Here is a 21,137-nt window from a genome sequence, read left to right as displayed (position 1 = left end):
CTAAACCAGTGCTCGAGATAACTAGGAGACTTAGGAGGTTTTAATCTGAGGAACAGGTAAGTATTTGGGTTTGTTGGAAGCATTAGATTAGGACTACTGTTCTGCATTTCTGTTTTTCATATTGGCTGCACTAGATTGAGGTTAGATTAGGGTAAAACCAGAGAAAACAGAGGTTCTGGTTGCTGCTGGAAACAGGAAAACAGGGGACCAAATTCAAGCTTCTGGGTGAAACAGGGACAGGGAACTGGCTGTAAGGTGTTGCAGTGCTAGGAAAGAACCTTAAGAGGCCTGGGAGGCCAAGACAGACCTTATTTTCTTAGTTGGCTTTGTTTGAGAGAGAGAGAGAGAGAGAGAGAGAGAGAGTTTTCAGTTCACAGGACGAGGAAACGCAACCCCGATTCTAGGCGCAATCGATTCGTGCTACTTTAGGTAGGTCCAGTGTGTTCCAGTGGCGCTCTAATCAGTTATGGGATGTTTTGTGATGATTGAGTGCAGCAGGCATTAGGTAGGATTCAAACGCGCCGGAATCGCACCCGCCGCCGACGCAGTCGGCAACCCGCAGTGGTCCGATCCCCAGAATCGGACCACTCGAATTCTGGAGTCGGACCGTCCGACTCCCAGGATCGGACCCCGTCCAACTGAGAGAGAGTCGAACCAGACTGGTCCGATTCCCAGATTCAGACCGTCCCGATCGGACGTGCCACGTGGCACTCGGACTGCCCCTTATAATCGGACACTCAACTGTCCGATCGGACCACTCGGACCAGCCTGTCCGATCAGACACCTCGTCCGATCGAAGAACTCGGACCCACCCCTGTCCGACTCGGACCAACCCCCGTCCGACTGTTAGAGTCGGACCAGACTGGTCCGATTTCCAGAATCGGACCGTCCGACTCTTAGAGTCGGACCATCCCGGTTCTTGCTAGAACACAAAGACAAGGATCTTTTACTGACCTGACCACAGACCTGAGACTTGACCCCAAGACGCAACCCTGAACACCCCCAGAACCCAATTTGGCCATTAGAACCTCAGAGATTTATCGAACTCAGGGTGCGGAAGGACCATAGAATAGCCGGGAACCGAGTTGAAAACTCAAATTAGGCTAAGAATGTGGGTAGAAACAAGGTGGAGCTTGCATCAAACTCTTTCTGCATCGGCATTTCACTTTTGTGCTCCACTAAACCTACACAGCAAGAAAAGAGAAAAGCCTGTTTTCGCACCAAGCACCACGAAAGCACTAAGCACAACGTGTGAGTAAGGATCGACGCTGCTTTCAAATAACAAGGAACACATCCGGATACCTAATAACATTAAGGAACCCACTAGTAGGAGGAGACCCCAAGACTTAGACAGGTGCCTGAGCGCCCTACTAGTAGTACCTGGAGAAAACACAAAGACACGGGAAGCAACAAGATAGAGGAGTGGAAGCTACCGGAGCTGATTGGATTCATCGACAACCTCGTGGAGCTGGAAGCAGAAACAATGTCGGGATCAAGAGGCAATCAAGGGGAAGACCAATTAGATTTAGGAGAATTTCCAACTTCGGTCCAGGATCTGGTACACGACTACGATCTACTCACCAGGACTGAGATCCAAGGTAGACCTGTAGAGAAAGTGGTGGCTAACCTGGAAGAAGAGAGAAGAGCTATCAAGAGAGCATTGGAAGGCATAATTGCCTACAACCATGAGCAGAGGGCTAGAAGGTTGCAGCAGGACGTGGATATGTACGAGACTAGACGAGTACTAGACCTAGCTGGGGCAGCCAAGTCCAGACCGAATGAAGAGAGGGAACGGGCAGCAGAGGCTGGCATGACGTTGAGTGAACTGGTGGCAAAGCGACGGACAATACATCCGTGGAGCAAAGTGCTACTGCCCTAGCCACCGCGCTACTGTCAGGATTGGGAGTCACGCAAGGGGCTAAAGGGCAGGCTAGAATCCCCATAGTAGCGAAACAACTAGCTCGATACGAACCTATCAATGACCCGTACAGCTTCATGGAGCAGTTCGAGCAAGTATGTGAGGCGAACGGCCTTACTGACCCTACGCAGCGAGCTCAAGCCTTCGGCCTGTGCTTAGGCGACAAGGGAAGGACCTGGTACTCTAGTCTGGATGGCGCAGAGCGTACAAACTTCGCTCGTCTTAAGCGCCTCTTCATCAAGAGGTTTTCGGAGGCAGGGTACTCGGACAACCTCATTGTTAGGTTGATGAATATCAGTCAAAGGGAGAAGGAGGACGTTAGGGATTACGTTACCCAGGTGCGCAGTCTCTATAAGAGAATCCCTGCCAATGAACGACCCACCGAGAGGGCAATGTCTACAGTGTTCATGAACGGGATTCGAAGCGAGGAGCTCTACAAGGCTTTGGCCAGTAACTCCACCCTACAACGAGACATGCTAGCTCGAGTCTTCGAGGAGGCTATACACGTAGATGACCAACTCAGGGAATGTAGCATGAGGATTACCAACCGAGATAGTGTGAGCCAGAGGGACCCTGAGAGATCAGCCATCTTAGGGGAAAAAGTAACTGCTAGCGCGCAGGACAAGGAAAAGAGTGTAGACCACGACCAAGGGATGGCAGAGATGAGACTGGAGATTGCGCGATTGCAAGAGCTAGTTAGAAAGCCTGTGAGATCGCATGTACAATGTGTGTACTGCGGTGGCAATCACCTCCCAGTGGAGTGCCAAGATCCTAGATCTCGGCCGTGCTCAAATTGCGGTAGATTGGGACATGATGCAGCGCATTGCAGAATGCCGAGGAGACTCCCATATACGCAGCAGTACAACCCTCCATACTTAGGTAATAGGCCACCTAATTTCTTTGGCAGGGGAACCCAGTTAGCTCTTCTAGCACCAACTGACCCAAGACCTGTCGTGCCTAGGCAGGAGATGAACCCAACTGGTATACCTAGGCCACCAAGGCCTTTTGTGACTCACCCACCTAGCGATGCTCCTGTTCACTTTGTGGAGGAGCCTAATGAGAAAGAGGCATATGTCAATCCTTATGTATCCTACGACGAGGAGGGCAACCCAGTCCTGATGGACTATCGACCAGTGCTGGTGATGGCCTTAGGAAGAGGACGAGGCAGAGGCTTTGGAGGGCCAAGCCAGGATGCTGGACTTGCGGCCACCCAGGCCACATTTCATCACGCTGCCCAGAGCGATAACAAGCTAACAAGGACAAAGCGGATCTCCGATGCACAGAGTGTGGAATCACACATCTGTTTCCTGACTGTCCTAGGCGGAAGCCATCAACGAGCGCTGCCAACATGCCATCGGTGCCTTTGAGGCTCTTTGGAGTTGAAACTTTCGGTAGTGAGAATATGCCCATCCCACTACATGCTATGACGCGAGCTCAAACGAAACAAGCAAGCATCTCCTTACCAGGGCCAAGTAACCTTGATGCAACCTCGATAGGGAAGAAAAGCCGGAGGAGACAGAAAAAGAGAACTGATGCGAAGATAACCCTTAAAACAGAGGAAACGACTACGCTGATAACGGGAAAGAGGGTCACAGACGCAGAGGCAGAGACCTCGGCTCCTAAGACAGCAGAGCTAGGGAGTCCCAAGGTAGAGGAATATCCCCATCCCAAACGGCAACTCGAAGCTATAGCCAAGGTCAAGGAGTGGGTCAAGGACACCCAAAAGCACCTTGAAGATGCTAAACCCATATTGGAAGACCCTATGGACGACTTCTCCAGTGTTAGCACACCAGTCTCACCCTCAAAACCACAGGATCACTCCTTGTGGCAGGAATTAAAAGACTCGATCGAGGGACTCGCGGAACTTGCGAACACTGATCCGCAAGATCACGACACAGTTACACGGATCCCAAGTCTAACTTTACACGCAGATCCTAAGTCTTTGCACATCAATGCTTTTTGGGAAGGCACTGAAATGCACGCAGTTTTACCCGTCCTAGCCTTAGGAGACATGACTCGAAAAGGAATTGTAGACACCGCCGGTGTTAGTGTGCTAAACCATGCGGTCCTAGAGGAATGGGGAAACCCTCCCGTAGAGACCGCTAGATTCAATGTCATGCTAGCAAACGGAATGAAGGTAAGACCATTTGGGGTCTTAAAGAATTGGCCGGTAAAGATTGCCGGTGTGCAATTCTCGGTAAACTTCATTGTCATGAAGAGAGTGGATTACGACATACTATTAGGCCGACCTTGGATGAGGAATGCACGAGTCATAGAGGATTGGGGCAATGGATTGATTTTCCTAGGGAGCAGAACTAGTGCAATGAGGGTAGAGATGGACACTTGGACGACGACGTCTGTTGACCTGGCTGTCATCTCAGCCATGCTAAAAGGCAATACTCAACCGACCAAGCCCTATGGATCACTAGCTAGATATATTCCTTGCCCTGAGGATGAGAGGGATTGGATGCACGTGCTGGCAACCATTGACCTACCATTCTCGAATGAGAAAGGACCACATCAGCAGGCTGCTAAAACCGCCACCGTGCCAACTGAGGAGCCAGTTGTGCCGCTTTGCATGATAGTAGGAAGCTAGCTCAACCCCGGCAAACCGGCCTCATCTCGCATCCTCAACAACAAACTAGAGCTTCAGGAGATCATAGAGTATCTGACCGATAAATTGAACGGCAATTTGGCCGCTAACTTAAAGCCTCTACGTGACCTTTTAGCTAAACCAAAATGGAAATGGAACAAAGTCCATAACCTGAACTTGTTATATAACTGGGCTTTAGTTACTGACGACAAGGAGAGTGAACAGGGAAGCTTAGGGGATGATGAGCAGTCAGAAGAACAGGACCCGGACGATGAGGAGTATGAGGGCTGTCGCTCTGCGGGAAAAGAGAGTGAAGAAGAGGTAGACACGATAGAGTACGACACGGAGGGAAAAGCGATAGAGCAAATCAAGGCAAACTTAAGGCATAGGAAAGAAGGGCTCAGTCGAAACGAAAAAGGAGTCATACTAATGGAGTGTGACAGATCCTGGCTGGAACGAATAGAAGCCGTGGATTACGAGCAAGCTGGAGTAGCACAACGATGGGTAATCCCAGTGCTCAAGACAGATTCACCTATGGAACTAAGACTCCCTGGGAAAACACCTTCCTCAAGTGAAGGATGCGAGTTCAACTCAGAGTCGGAAGTTAGTATTGAGAGTGATCCCGAGATACCGCAACCCTCTGAGGTCAACGCACCAAGGGAGACTTGCCAGTCCACCTGAGGCGCAGGAGGCTAAAAGAGGAGGCCAGGAAGCAAGCAAGGGGCTCGGAAGCGGAAAGACAGAGGAAACCACAGGATCTACCCAAATGGTTTACAAAATTTAAAAAGGGTGACAGAGTGGTGGTCCTGCTAGGTGCAAAAAGACAAGGTCAGACTAGTGAACCGATAGAGGGACCCACCAAAGTCAAAGAGGTTAACTTGGCTGGGAAAGGCGAAAAACCAAGACCGGTATTCGTCGCAGATGACTTGGCGGAAGAGGAAGAAACCAAACTTGTTGCGCTCCTGCAAGAGTACATCGACGTGTTTGCACTTAAGGGAGTCGACCCTAGGGTTGTGACTCATAACATCCCAATGATTCCAGATGCAGTGCCAACAAAACAACCACCTTACCCCATGAATCCTAAACACGCCCATGCAGTGAAGGAGGAGATTGACAAACTCATGAGGGCAGGTTTCATATATGAGATCGAGCACACGGACTGGGTGTCACCTATCGTGATTGTCATGAAGAAAAATGGAAAAATCCGAGTGTGCGTAAACTACAAAAAAGTGAATGCCGCTACAAAAAGCGATAATTATCCTTTACCTTACACCGAGCACATGCTGGAGAGGGTAGCAGGGAAGGAAGCCTACAGTTTTTTGGATGGCTTCTTGGGTTACAATCAGGTGCAAGTGCACCCCGACGACAGGCACAAGACTGCCTTTGCCACGGAATGGGGCGTATTCGCCTACATTGTCATGCCTTTTGGGCTAATGAATGCACCCGCAACTTTCCAGCACCTAATGTGCACTATCTTTAAAGACATGCTTAGGCGCGAACTGGAAGTGTTCGTAGATGACCTATGTTTACACTCTAGTTGAGACGAACACTTGAAGAAATTGCGAGCTGTCTTTGAAAGGTGTAGGCTGTACCACCTCTCGCTAAACCCCTTAAAGTGCCAGTTCTGGGTAAAACATGGATGCATCTTGGGGCACGTAGTGTCAAGGAACGGCATTGCCACTGACTTTTCCAAAGTCAGAGTCATTGTTGACCTACCGCCACCCGACAACTACAAGGGAGTTTAGTGCTTCTTGGGACACACTGGATTCTATCGACGATTCGTGCTAAATTATGCATTAATAGCTAGACCTTTGTACAAGCTATTGATAGTGTTTGAGTGGACGGAGGAATGCCAGCGCGCATATGAAGAATTGAAAAAGGCTCTTACGATTGCACCAATCTTGCGAGCCCCAGACTGGAACGTAACGTTCCATGTGCACATAAACGCCTCTAAGTTCGCCGTTGGAGCCGTGCTATGCCAGCCTGGTGAGCATAACTTGGATTACCCGGTGAGTTTTGCCAGCAGGCAGCTCACAGGAACCGAGATGAACTATTCCACGACAGAAAGGGAGGGGTTGGCCATGGTATTTACAGTAAAGAAATTTAGGTATTACCTGTTGGCCACTCCCTTTGTCTTCTTCGTTGACCATCAAGCCCTACTATATCTTGTGAACAAGCCTTGCGCTACGGGCCGCATAGCTAAATGGTTACTCCTTTTACTGGAGTTTGACTTCTCTGTGGTTGTACGCAAAGGAAAGCAGCACTATATGGCTGACCACATGTCCCGCATACCCACAAGAGAAGCCGCTGGACAAGGCGTGTCTGATGATTTACTGGACGCCCATCTTTTTAACTTGTCTAGTGAACGAGAATTGTTTAGAGCGGATCTGACACCATATTGGGCCGATGACATAGTGCAAGTGCTAGAAAATGGACTACCAGAGCGACCCATTGAGAAGGCCAGGCTGAAGAGACTTATCCTGAAAATTCAGCCCTACCAACTGATAGCTGGCCAACTCTACAGGTTGGGACAAGACGGTTTATTGCGCAGATGCGTGTGTGAGTACGAGATGCACGACGCATTAAACGAAACACATGGCGGAATCGCTGGCGGGCATTTTAGTGGGGACACAACAGCCCGAAAGGTGCTACAATCCCAGCTATGGTGGCCCACCCTATTCCGCGATGCAGCTAAATTTGTAAAGCACTGCGATGAGTGCCAAAGGACCAAAGTGCCTGTGCGAAAGGACAAGATGGAGATGACCCTTGTCATAGCCCGACAACCCTTTGAAAAATGGAGCATCGATTTTATTGGGCCTGTCAGTCCTGCAGCACAATATTCCCAAGCTCGATACATCATAGTGGCAACCGACTATTTAACGAAATGGGCAGAGGCATGAGCCACGAGGAAGAACGATGCTAGGACCACCGCAAAATTCTTGTGGGAGCAGGTCATTTCACGGTTCGGTTGTCCAATCGAACTTGTAAGCGACCAAGGCACACACTTCATTAATGAAGTGATTGCCCACTTGCTCTCTACCTTCCTAATAATTCATCGGAAGTCCTCTCCCTATTACCCTCAGGCTAATGGCCAAGCCGAATCCACAAACAAAATTCTAGTCAATGTGCTTACAAAAGTTGTGTCTACTTCGAGAAGTGACTGGGATAACAAGCTAATGGCGGCCTTATGGGCCTATCGCACAGCTTATAAAACGGCTATAGGACAGATGCCCTTTAGGCTGACTTACGGAACTGAAGCCATTTTGCCCGTAGAATTCTTCATCATCCCTAGTTTGAGGCTAGCAATCCAGGAACATTGGGAGGGAAGAGAGGCTTGGACCAACCGCTTAGTAGAACTTGAGCGCTTAAAGGAGACCCGACTCCTCGCCACTCACTCTCTGATTTGTGAAAAGGCTCGACGAAAGATGTGGTTTGACAAGCATGTCACGCAACGAGACTTCGAACAAGGGGACCTTGTTCTGCTGTACTCGGTAAAAGGACATAAACAGAAGATGAAATTTCGGGGGCTAGGGCCTTTCAGGGTACGCGTAATCGGTAGGACCGGAAATGTCGAGTTGGAGACACTTGACGGTGAGGGAATAGGCTTTTTTAATGGCAGCCGCATTAAAAAGTACTATCCTCCTTCACATCCGTTACACGAGCCACCCATGCTAGAACCCCCACTGAACGTCCGCATGGCTACTGTAACTGACCTGACAGATCAGGACGAAGAAGTAGTGGCACCGGCATACCTGCGGATCACAGTTGCAGCAGGAGCGGTGTATTCTTTCGACGCCTTGATTGATGAAGGTGCTGACTACAACATCCTAACACATGACCATTGGACATGCATTGGTCAACCGCAACTACAGCCCACTAACGCTCAACTCACCTCGTTTGGGAGTACCGCTTACCCACTCCTAGGGAAATGCAAGGTGGTCGTTTCCATCGAGTCTGAAAGCTTACCGGCCTTCTTCCATGTGTTGCCTGACACTAAGGACGCTGGTAATGTATCACTATTAGGTCGCACTTTCAAGAAACAAACCAACTGTAATGTGGATCACATACATCTTGCTATCGGCAATGTGCGCATAGTGACAACTTTCAGTAAGGGCTGCCCTATAAGAAAATTCAATCTGAGAAAGGTAACGCTCCCAATCAAACTGTCTATGGGAGACATATGCATGCAATATATCCTCCGTAGTGTGATTTGTTCTCTCGGTGTACAGAAGATATAATTACTTGATTTGGATGAGCTAAAACCCCTCTTTGTTGTTCTTTCTGGTATGCAGAAACCAACATTAAGATATTCCAAAGACTCAAACTAGTATCAATATCTCAACGTTGATAGAGGAGGTTCTAGAAGCAGAAGAATGCATACATATATACCTACTATTATATCTTTTGTTCCACCTGAGAATGTTTTTGGTGCTACTCACAAATCCCTCATATCCCTCCCTCATCAAATGATCATTTAGGTTCTCTTTCTCATGCTTTTAGAAACTAGGATTAGAATGTGCACTTGCGTCTTTAACTTTCGGATCTATTCGCTCCTCTTCTAATGCTGTAGGGCTTAGGCATCCTCCCTATATGCCTGTTTTGGGTACCCCTCACACCCCTTGGATCTCTACCTGCTGCTACTCAAGCATAGGGATACCCATCCCATGACTATGACATGCTGATCCACATGACTTGGACCAATCTAATGCAAGGATATCCATCTCATGCTTATGATAAGTCTATTCAGCTCCCTAGGCTACCATGTGACAACCATGCATATTCCCAATCAACCTAGTTATGCAAGTGGATCCATTAGTGTTGTCAAGTCCAATGGCATCTAATTAAGACTATCTAATGTTAATAAGGTAGTAGTTGGACTCAAAAATCATGGGTGTACATCTGATGGAAAAGAAATCATACATTTATGGCCTATACTTAATATTGAGACTTAACATAGTTGACTTTAAAACATTAAGAAGACAGGTGTAAGAGAGTTGAAATGAGAGTTTAGTACCAAACAATGAGTAGATAGTTTAGTACCAAAGCAACAAATAAATAATGAATCAAAATCTCTCTAAAAACCTTGGGTGTACATCCAATGAAAAAAAATCGTACATTTATGGTAAGAGAGTTGAAATGAGAATTTAGTACCAAACAATGAGTAGATAGTTTAGTACCAAAGCAACAAATAAATAATGAATCAAAATCTCTCTAAAAACCTTGGGTGTACATCCAATGAAAAAAAATCGTACATTTATGGCCTATACTTAATATTGGGACTTAAAATAGTAGACTTTTTAAACATTTGGTAGACAGATGTATAAGAAAGTTGAAATGAGAGTCTAGTACCAAACAACAAGTAGATAGTTTAGTACCAAAGCAACAAATAATAATGAGTCAAAATCTCATGCAAAAAGTAACGTGTATGAAAAAGCAGTGAATAGAGATGAGACTCAAAAGCAAGGATCTGGAGGCTGCACATTACAATCTAGGTGTTCATCTTGCACTCAACATCGAAATCGAAAGTAGAATGATAATCACTACCACTAGAGATCTCATCGCAATCCTCACCAAAGTCACCTTCGTTAATGACATTCCCCTCATCATTGTACTCAGGCTCTCTAACCTCTAGAGATCATTGAATTATGGGAGGACAACCCATGCTGTTATTGTCCCATACCCATGCTACTGATGTTCTTTATGCAGTCCTCCACACAGCCCATAAGATCTCAGCCAGCTCCATTTGTGCCCATCATACATGCATCTGACCTTTCAACACACTAAGGATTTCCTCGTTTTGTAAACCAAAGTAAAAGAACAGTGGCTTTTACCGGAAAGAAAAGCATATATATGGGTGTTCCACAACCCTAATTTTCCTTCATGGAGTTGCAAAAGTCCACAAAGTGCAAAGCTCAGTGAAATGTTCCAGTTCCAGGACATTCTCTATGCTGAAAGTGAAAATTTCATCACTTAAAGACTCCACTATGAAGTGAAAACCCAAACACCTTACCATAATATACAAAAAGGTACTGGTTTTCAAAAGAGTTTTGCCTATAATACTATAGGATACTAGTAATTGATAAGCATATACCTTTCCAAGAAAACAGATTCCTTGAGAATCTTTCCGCTGCTTATTGGGAAGTCCCATTGACTCGGCCAGTTGACGAACCTCCCCCTGAAAAAGGAGGAAGCATAAGATCTAGCGCAGATATTAAAAATGAACAACAATGCCAAAAGGATAGAAATATACAAAAAGATATGAAAATGGTCACCTTTGGGATACATCCAAGAGGGAAAATTAGCTGTGATAACTGTGACTGGGTTAGGTTAGACAGGAAGTACGTTTGATCTTTTACCTGAAAAGCAAAGTACTTAAACTTAATTAAAACAAGGAAAAATAACAAAGCCTTTTTAGCAGGATAGTACTATTTAAAGTGTCCGAATCTAAGACTTTGTTTGCTAACCTCATCTTGTGACAACAATAGTACAGCTGATCCATCCTCAGTTTGATCCAGTCGAGCATAATGTCCAGATGCCACTCTATCAAAACCTAGGGCCTTTACATAATCAAGAAAAACACCTGATAATAACACAGATACATTCAGATGCCACAGTGTGGTGAGGTCTACAGGTTTTTAATGTTTGGAAGAAGTGAAAGACAGACAATAGTGTGATCAACAAACACTACCAAACTTTATTCTAGAGTTGCAAAGAACATCAGGATTGGGAGTTCGCCCAGATTTGTATTCTGCTATCATGTATGAAACCTGCTCAAAGGAGAACCAAATCCTGGTAAGTGTCTTCCCTTGGCTCCTTTGATTATTACACCCAAATGCCATGTAGAGACCACAACCATGTTCCACCAAGAGGTCTCAGTCATGTTTGCAAAGCTAACTAGCTACTCAACAGATTTGAATCACATTCTGTACAAAAAAGTGGGTGAAAAACAAGAATTCTACACTGCAAACAAGGACTTGGAACACCTTTGTGAGCTACTCAAAGCATGCAAGAAGTAACTAAGATTTGAAAGCATTTTCATTCATTACTGTTACAGTGTGCACAGGAAATAACAGTTTGTGTTATAAATGTCTTATGTAAAACAGTTGAAAGTTGGAACCCTCAAAAATCAATATACAGAATGCACTTACAAATTGTTGACGGAAAGAGAGAAAAAAAGAAAACTTAAGGAGCTTAGCCTTATCTAGATTGGAACAATCCCAGAACAAGCATGACACTTACCACATTCTTCCAATAGTCCTCAGTCAACTCCACAACATGGAGTTCAACGTGAACCTGAAAAGAAAACAACATCACACTTAACAATTTTCGTCTAATTTCTTTGGACAACTCTCTTTTGTTCACAATGTCCTAGAGCATCAGGGAGCAGACTTGAATAGAATAAAAAGCTCTTTGATTTGGCAGCCAATGTCTCGATAATGTATAAACTCCAATAAATGCTTTCAGCTTTGATGGTGCTTCCACCATCAGGTCTACCTGCCCCTTGTGCATACCTCTAAAGACAACCTTCCAATCTTCCAGCATTTTGAAATCTCTTCTAATGCCTTGCCAAAATGCCAAACTTGAGAATTCAAAATGGCCCAGCCCATCCAGTTCAGAAGTCCTATTAACCTTCGTCTCATGCCCTTACCTTAGATATTATGAAGGTTTCAATGGAATAAACAATATAGATAGGTCAGACTAAGGATTTCAAGCAAGTTTTGGAGAGTTTGCATAATAGAATTCCCAGTCCCTTATTCCATCACAGGACAACTCCTACTGAAACAAAGACCCACAAGAAAAAGGGCCCTGGGGGCCACGGGCGGAGGTGGGGTGAGGGAACTGCTGTTGAAGAGCCTGGAGAAAAGGTTATGGAGGAATTTCATGCAGTTCCTTGTGCAGGATTATAACCAGACATTGCCTCTGTTCAGATTTTGGAGAGAGGTTCTTTTGCCCAAACCTTTGAAAAGACATTAGGCATCTGTCAAGAATATGTTTGAAATTCACAATTGAGGGAAAAGTATGATGTCTGGATTATCCCCTTCACAAAATTGAGATTGTACACAGCTGATTGATGGTTCATAATCACGTATATCTGATCCAGAGGGTTATTACAAGACACACAACTGGCATAAAATAGGAGTCGCATGCAACAGTTTTCTTATGGCTAACAACCCACCCTTTTAATCCAACTTACTTATGCAATTTAATCATACCAGTGACTCTCTTTTCCGGGTAAAGACATGGCACACTCTATTCTCCCTTATTTCATACCAAAACAAGTAACATAAGTACAAATATGCAATATCCAAATACCTCATCACAAACAGCTTGAGCATACTTCAGATCATCGTCCCATGGACAAGATGCCCAAAAATTCTCAAAGTCCTCCTGCAATATGAAAGAGAGTAGCAATGTTGTTCTGGCAATACTGTTCAGTTTATACAACATAACCTTCATAAAGTGGGCAATCAGACCATTTTTTTTACTTTCTTCAACATTGTTGGCTTATAACTTGGTTGATCCCACAGTGAAACTAAGGTACATTGAAATGTAGAAACGCCATCAATTTACAAAGAACAAAGAGGACAATAACCAATTATCACAAGTATTTAATTATAATGAACTGCAAGGGAGTTACTGCAAGTACAGGCACAGCATATATAGGATTTCAACGAGTCCACTGCTTTCTCACAAGTTTGGCATGCATGAAAACTAATAACGGTTGCTTGATAATTTCTCTATAATTCAGCCTAAGATTCTGCCTCAACATTGTAATCGATGCACACGCATAAGAGGACATTTAGTAGATGGTTTATTCGTCTTCAGAAAGGAAAGACATTATTTTCCACTTGTTTTCCAAGCTTTCCACTACATCAGCAAAGATAATTATCCTCCTCCACAAAGGGCTGGGAATCAAAAAATATATCTTAAAGTCCTATTAAATCAATACCCCACCTACTGGGTAGAATCAAGGTTTATTAGCCAAAGCCTACTAACAGACTCTACATATCTAAGATTACCATCAACGTTCAAAAGAAAACCCTACAAACTGTGGTCTCATTGGTGTTGTGCACGCCAATCAATGGCAATGGGAGCTTCTAACCAAGCTCAAACATGGGCGTGGAGAAGAAAACCATTCAAAGCAGTACTTTAAATAGGTATTAGTAGCCCAATTCACATGGTAGACAAGATCTTGCTGATGTCCAGAGTGACCACAATAATACAAGAGGTCCTTACAAGAACCATGACCAATTTAATATCTTAAAATATATATGGTAGAAGATTCAAACCTAATTGGACTGTCTATAAGCCCCAAGTGTTGTTAAGTTACATCTATCAAAGGAACCATGATTATATGAATATCTCAACATATATGGTGAAAGCTTAAAACCTAAATATTGAAAGAAGGTAAGACAATGGATTGAATTATAAGACCTATCCTGTGGGCAAACTCTATCTAGGTCCAAGTTCCAAGAGTTGTTCTGTTTCTTCAACATATGAGGAATCTTCAATAGAGTTCCTCTAGTTCTGGAAATCTGGCCTTATGTAAGGCTTAAGCAAACTTATATGGAAAGCATTGCATATTTTCCAATGAGCAAAAAGGTCAAGTCGATAAGGAACTCCATTTATTTGTCAATTACTTTTAAGGCCCCAAAGTATTTACTAGAGAGTGTTGAGCTTTTTAAAAATGCATTATTGCATAATTAGATCTTAATTACTGTGAGAGTGCGCAACGGAAGAAGAACACGAACACAGAGGAGAGGAGAGAGAAAGCAGAGAATGAAGGAAGAAAGTCTGCACTGACTGAGATGAATGCTGAATACACTGGAATGGACAGAACAGTCCCTGCACGCAGCCCGGAGCGTCAGTGAGGGAACCAGGACAGACTGGAAGCAGTGGCAGCACCAATGCCGGAGACGGAGCCGGAAGGAGCAGTGCTGTACCTGCAGAGCACAATACTGGACTGACTGGGGGGGCTGATATAAATAGCCCCCAGGCCAGCAAACTGGCCGACCAGCCAAACTGGCCGACCTGGCCAGATTTGGCCGACCAGCCAGATCTGGCCGACCTGGCCAGATTTGGCCGACCAGCCAGATCTGGCCGACTGCCCAGAAAATGGGCAGTCTGGACAAAAACAGCCCAGTTTGGGCTGTAACAAACCCAGGGCTGCAGCTGACTAGGGCAGCCACAAAAATGCACTGACAGAGCTCCTCTGTCTCTTGTCAGACTCTGACAGGAGCTCACAACCAGGAGATGACAGACTGAGACTGAAGAGGAGCAGGCTAACACCCCCTCTCAACTCCTGGGAGAGTCTGAAGACCCAAGAACCGCATGTGATGAAGCAAAGAACCCTGAGGCAACGGCTTCGTAAAGAGATCAGCTGCATTTGCCGCCGTAGGACAATAGACCACCACCAGCTCCGAATCCACGATTCGCTCTCGAACATAGTGATACTGAACCTCAATGTGCTTCGTGCGAGCATGAAACACCGGGTTCTTGGCCAGAGCAAGAGCACTCTGGTTATCCACGCGCAGCTCCGTAGGTCCGGTCTGGGAAAAGCCAATCTCCACGAGTAAGCGACGGAGCCAAACTGCCTCCATAGCGGTCGAACATAGGGCCCGATACTCAGTCTCTGTAGAAGAAAGTGCCACAATAGGCTGCTTCTTGCTGCTCCAAGAGACAGCACCAGAGCCAAGGGTGAAAGCATAACCTGTAGTGGATCGTCTCGAATCCACATCACCTGCCTAATCAGAATCACTCCATCCAGAAAGGGTAATCCCATCTCCATACATGATCCCGAAGGATCGAGTCCCCTGTAAATAGCGAAGAACCCGCAAGGCCGCCTGCCAGTAAACCTGGGTAGGAGTCTGCATAAAAGAAGACAATAAAGCCACCACAAAAGAGATATCCGGCCGAGTGTGAAGCAACCAGATAAGAGAGCTGACAAGGCACCTGTAACGGGTGGGATCGGAAAGAGGAACTCCAGCTGTCAAAAGCTTGGACTCAGGGTCCATGGGGCACGAGATAGGCCGAGAATCAGCCATATCAAACTCCGAAAGAAGCTCGGAGATGTACCTGTGCTGCGAGATAAAAATGCCCTGTGCCATCTGATAGATCTCCAGACCTAGAAAGAAGTGAAGGATCCCTAGATCCGTCATGTCAAACTCCTGCTGAAGAATGGACCGTGTATGCTCCACCTGCTGAGTGTCACTCCCTGTAATGATAAGATCATCCACATACAAGATAAGGAACACCGAAAGAGAATCCACAACCCGTAAGTAGAGGTTGGGATCATAAGCGGAGCGCGCAAAGCCACTCTGTAGAAAGAAGCGGTCAATCCGCTGGTACCAAGCACGAGGAGCCTGCTTTAGGCCATAAAGAGCCTTCCGCAACCTGTAGACATGATCCTCCTTCCCCTGCACAAGAAAACCAGGAGGCTGTGAAACAAAAATCTCCTCCTCAAGAACGCCATTCAGAAAAGCAGACTTTGACGTCCATCTGATAGACAGGCCAACGGTGGTGAGCAGCAAGAGCCAAAAGAACTCGGATGGTAGACATCCTGGCTGTAGGAGCAAAAGTCTCAAAGTAATCCAACCCTGCATGCTGTGCAAAACCCTTGGCAACAAGCCTAGCTTTATGCTTGTCCAAGGAGCCATCTGCAAGATATTTGGTCTTAAAGACCCATTTCACACCAATCACCTTCCGTTTCGCGGGACGCGGAACAAGCTCCCACGTATGGTTTCGCTCGATGGAATCGAGCTCGGCCTGCATAGCCTGTCGCCAAATATCCTGTGCAAGAGCCTCCTCCACAGTGGAAGGCTCGGAATCCTGAAGAATCTGTGACATAAGAGCATAGTTCACACATGGTGAACTGTACCGCTGGGCCTGTAAACGTGCTGAGCGACGGGGACCTGTAGAAGAAGCAGGAAAGTGAGTAACACCTGAATCCTGCATGAGCCGGCGATACCATAAAGGAATCCTGAGAGACTCCTGCTGCTGTGAGGGAGACCGGGGGGTCTCCGGAACCTGTAAAGCACCCAAATCGGAGAGGGACTCCCCCTCACCGAGGGAAGGTAGATCCTCCGCATCTGAAGAAGGCTGTATATCCCGTGAAGATCCCGAAGTGGCGGTAGAAGAGCTCGTAGTAGACGAAGGCACATCCACCAAAGGAGAAAGGGAAGCCGAAGGAGGAGGAATTGGGGGGGTGCTAAGGGGCATCCTGGAAGGAAGTGAAGGGAGAGAAGGTTGGGGGGGGTCCGTCGATGATGAAGAAACATCGGTAATAGAACCATCAATCGGATCCTCAGAGGCCGAAGCCTCATCAAAGATCACATCCCTGCTCACCTCAACCGTCCGCGTCGTCGGGTCATAGAGCCGATATCCCTTCGTGGTCGTACTATAACCAACGAAGATAAGCTTTCTCGACTTAGAGTCGAACTTCGTCTTCCTCTTCTTCTTGTCCACATGGACAAAGGCATCGCACCCAAAGATGCGAAAATGGGACACGGAAGGCTTCTTTCCAAAGAAAGCCTCATACGGAGTCATGTCCTGTAACGCCGAAGTCGGAGAGCGGTTGCGAATATGCACCACTGTAGCCACCGCCTCACCCCAAAGGAAATGAGGAAGACTCCTATGCTCCAGCATAGATCGGGCCATCTCAATCATGGTCCGATTCGCACGCTCCACCACACCATTCTCTGATGGTGTGTTCGGATGGGAATACTCCACCCGAATACCATAATCCCTGCAAAACTGAGAGAAAAGGTGAGAAGTGAACTCGCCACCGTGATCAGCTCGAACACCACGAACCTTGGAAGTTGTTTGGGTCTCCACAAATACCTGCCACTCACAGAAACGGGAGTACGCCTCAACAAAGAGATGCACAAACGCAGATTCTGTTGTGGCTGGGGCCGCCTTCGAGTCCTTCTCCTTAGGCTTCAAATGGGGATACTTCTGCCAACACTTCTCCTCGGGATGAGAGCCCTTCCCACAATGGGGACACTTGGGCTTCTTCTCCTTCGCATCCTTCTTGTCCTCCTCCTTCTTGTCCTTGGCCTTCTCCTTCTTTTGTTTCTTCTTCTTGCCGCCACCTGTGCCGACCGTAAATGCCTTGGTGGAGCCACTGGCTCCCACCTCTTTGAGTCGCTCGTCATGCTCCAAGACAAGCGGGGAAAGCTCCTCCCATAGGAGTGTCTCACGGGTCCTCGAAGTGATGAGGCTGGTGTAGAAGACATCATAACGGGGTGATGGCAGCTAAGTCAACAGAATCATCGCCATATCCTCAGACGATATCAGACGACCAAGAGAGGCTAGCTCACCTCGCATATCCTCCATCTTCGTGATGTGCTCCTTCATGGAAGAAGAACCATCAAGACTGAGCATCCGCAATTTCTTCTCCAGGAAAATCTTGTGAGCAAATGTCTTGTGCTGATACAAAGATGCAAGCTTTGTCCACACTTCCGCCGCGGTCTTTAACCTGTGAACATGTACAAGAACAGAATCATGTAGACTCATAAAAAGAAAGGAACGGGCTCGAGAGTTGAGCCTATCCCATAAGGCTGCACGGTCCATAGAGGTGCCATCGGACGAATCCACGGGGGGTCGGTCGATGGGCGAAGAAACAAGCTCCCAAAGGTCAAAGGTATCAAGGATGCAAGCCACCTTGCACGACCATAGGGAGTAGTTGGAACCATCTAACTTATCTTCCTTCGGAAAGGAAGGGAGAATCGGCACTTGAATAGAGGGAATCAAGGAAGGCATCCGCACATCTGAAGCAGTCTTCACTGAAGAAACCTTCGCAGTAGATGGAACCCTCTGAGATGCATGGACTGAAGAAGGACGAGTGCGAGGAGGTTCTTCCCGATGTCGAACTTCACGATAATCCCGCCTCCGCTCAAAGGAATGATGAGAGAGAAGCTCATCCTCTGAGTCTTCAAAGCCTGAAAACTGGTAAGACATCTTCCAATCTGCAAAATACCAAAGAAAGTTGTGCCGCTGTCGAAATAGGACCAGCATTGTGGTCACCAACCACCAAGGCGCAGGCTGAGAGGGCCTACAAACACCTGGATCTGCAAAACGCAAAGAGAACTGATGTCGAACACCAGAGAAGAGACCACCAGCACCAGGAAACAGCCCGGACAGAGGTCTCCAGCAGGAAAAGAGCCGCCTGGGGTGGAAGCGACCTACAGAGCAGCAAAACGCAGCCTGTAGGGAGGTCGCCCAGCAGCAGGAGAGGCCGCCTGGTGGAAAACGCAGGGTTGCTGCGTCGCTGGATGACGTGGCAGCCTCTGCAGTCAGCGTGGGCAGCAAACGCAGGCTGTACAGCCTCCTGAAGCAGTCGCCTGGCTGTGGTTGATCTGTTGGCAGCAGCAGCAGGGTATCTCACTCCTGAGGGTATGTCCTCCGTGCTCTCAATCAGGCGATGATACCATGTGAGAGTGCGCAACGGAAGAAGAACACGAACACAGAGGAGAGGAGAGAGAAAGCAGAGAATGAAGGAAGAAAGTCTGCACTGACTGAGATGAATGCTGAATACACTGGAATGGACAGAACAGTCCCTGCACGCAGCCCGGAGCGTCAGTGAGGGAACCAGGACAGACTGGAAGCAGTGGCAGCACCAATGCCGGAGACGGCGCCGGAAGGAGCAGTGCTGTACCTGCAGAGCACAATACTGGACTGACTGGGGGGGCTGATATAAATAGCCCCCAGGCCAGCAACTGGCCGACCAGCCAAACTGGCCGACCTGGCCAGATTTGGCCGACCAGCCAGATCTGGCCGACTTTGGCCAGATCTGGCCGACTGCCCAGAAAATGGGCAGTCTGGACAAAAACAGCCCAGTTTGGGCTGTAACAAACCCAGGGCTGCAGCTGACTAGGGCAGCCACAAAAATGCACTGACAGAGCTCCTCTGTCTCCTGTCAGACTCTGACAGGAGCTCACAACCAGGAGATGACAGACTGAGACTGAAGAGGAGCAGGCTAACAATTACAACCCCAAAACTCAAAATTACCAAACTTCTATTAAAAAGAAACATGATCCTAGAGAGTATATCTGTCCCATGAGCCAAACCCTAATTTGGGAGGACCCATCCATCTATAAATAGACAAGCTGCCCACCAACACCCTCATCTTGTTTTTGCAAATTGCTTGTGCCAAAACTTTGCTGTCCACACCCCACACAGAGGATAACTCAATTCAAGTTGCCGTCCGCTGCTATTGGCTATTGGTATCTACTTCCTAACACCTCCCAACTGCTGGTGACTACTATCCACTGCTGATTAGCCTATGTTTACTGCTGTACGACCATCTTCTGCCATTGTCTACTGTTCCCAGCCTATTGCCAGCCTGCCATGTGACAGTTTCTGCCTGCTTTTGACATTGCAGTCTGCCATACAGTCTACCACATGTCAACAGCCATTATATTTTGCAATCTACTACATGTGCCTACCTCCCATGTCATCAACTTATCAGCGCTTTGCTAATTCTACCCATGCCTGACCCATTTTTCATCGCTGATCCAACCGCACCTAAGCTATGTCTCCTGCTGCCAAACATCTCCAAAGGCTGTTTGCTGTGATTCAAGATCTGTCAAAGTACAGCACTCTCTCCAGCTCATACTCTCTACCCCAGTCCTAGAGACAGAAGTTCGGGGGTCAGTATTTCACCTTTGTACAATGTGTTTGCTGCATTGAGCATCGTACATATATTCATCATTCATTCTTTCATTATCTTCTTCAAGGTTCATTGTCTTTGAGTTCCCTAACCCTAACTCTGTTCTTTATCAATCTGTACTTTGTCATATGATTGTGTTTGTTATCTATAGACAAGTATCTGTTTACATGGTCAGAGCTAGGCACTCAAAGAAGAAACCTGGGCTTTTGATTGGAGAGCTTCTCTACCCATGCTTGACCCATTTGTCATTGCTGATCCAACCGCACCTAAGCTATGTCGCCTACTGCCAAACATCTCCAAAGGCTATTTGTTGTGATTCAGGATCTATCAAAGTACGGCACTCTCTCCAACTCATACTCTCTACCCTGGTCCTAGAGACAGAAGTTCGGGGGTCAGTATTTCACCTTTGTACAATGTGTTTGCTGCATTGAGCATCGTACATATATTCATCATTCATTCTTTCATTATCTTCTTCAAGGTTCATTGTCTTCGAGTTACCCTAACCCTAACTCTGTTCTTTATCAATCTGTACTTTGTCATATGATTGTGTTTGTTATCTATAGACAAGTATCTGTTTACATGGTCAGAGCTAGGCACTCAAAGAAGAAACCTGGGCTTTTGATTGGAGAGCTTCTCATCAAAAACAAGTTCACAAAGGAAAGATAAGGTAAATCTTTGTTATCTCCTTTAGATTCGATGCACAAATCTACTGATTTTGCAAAAAGGACAAACACTCCATGTGGGACAAACCTGTCAAAGTGTAGCAATGCAAAAGCATGGGACCAAGACTGAGAGAGAGTAAACACAGAGAAGAGAGAGAGCAGAGACAGCGAAACGCAGAAAATCTACAGCGTAGAATGCTGTATAGGAATGCAGAAATATACACGGGTGCAGAGAGAATATTTGCGTATGTCTCCGCCTTGAGGACCTCGATCTCCATCAGCCCACGTGTTGTC

The 21,137-nt window shown here is 46.7% G+C and overlaps 1 protein-coding gene across 3 annotated transcripts in view; it reads right to left on the bottom strand.

Moving 5' to 3' along the window:
* LOC148030056 (tRNA (5-methylaminomethyl-2-thiouridylate)-methyltransferase) overlaps positions 1-21,137 on the bottom strand; it is a 49,023-nt gene that overhangs the window by 14,984 nt on the left and 12,902 nt on the right. For all 3 annotated transcript variants that reach the window (XM_087686329.1, XM_087686328.1, XM_087686327.1), the window contains exons 2-7: positions 12,825-12,899; positions 11,751-11,804; positions 11,200-11,278; positions 10,976-11,091; positions 10,784-10,867; positions 10,603-10,686 (exon numbers count right to left, since the gene is read on the bottom strand). In XM_087686329.1, coding sequence (XP_087542455.1) covers positions 10,603-10,686; positions 10,784-10,867; positions 10,976-11,091; positions 11,200-11,278; positions 11,751-11,804; positions 12,825-12,899 — 492 coding nt within the window. The remainder of the gene's footprint in view (positions 1-10,602; positions 10,687-10,783; positions 10,868-10,975; positions 11,092-11,199; positions 11,279-11,750; positions 11,805-12,824; positions 12,900-21,137) is intronic.

The sequence above is a fragment of the Lygodium microphyllum genome, chromosome 10, assembly GCF_053477565.2.
Source record: "Lygodium microphyllum isolate KBCC chromosome 10, Lygodium_microphyllum_v1.1.10, whole genome shotgun sequence".
In the NCBI taxonomy this organism is placed as follows: domain Eukaryota; kingdom Viridiplantae; phylum Streptophyta; class Polypodiopsida; order Schizaeales; family Lygodiaceae; genus Lygodium; species Lygodium microphyllum.
The sequence above is the reverse complement of the archived record's forward strand: the minus strand, read 5'-3'. Positions and strand labels throughout refer to the sequence as shown.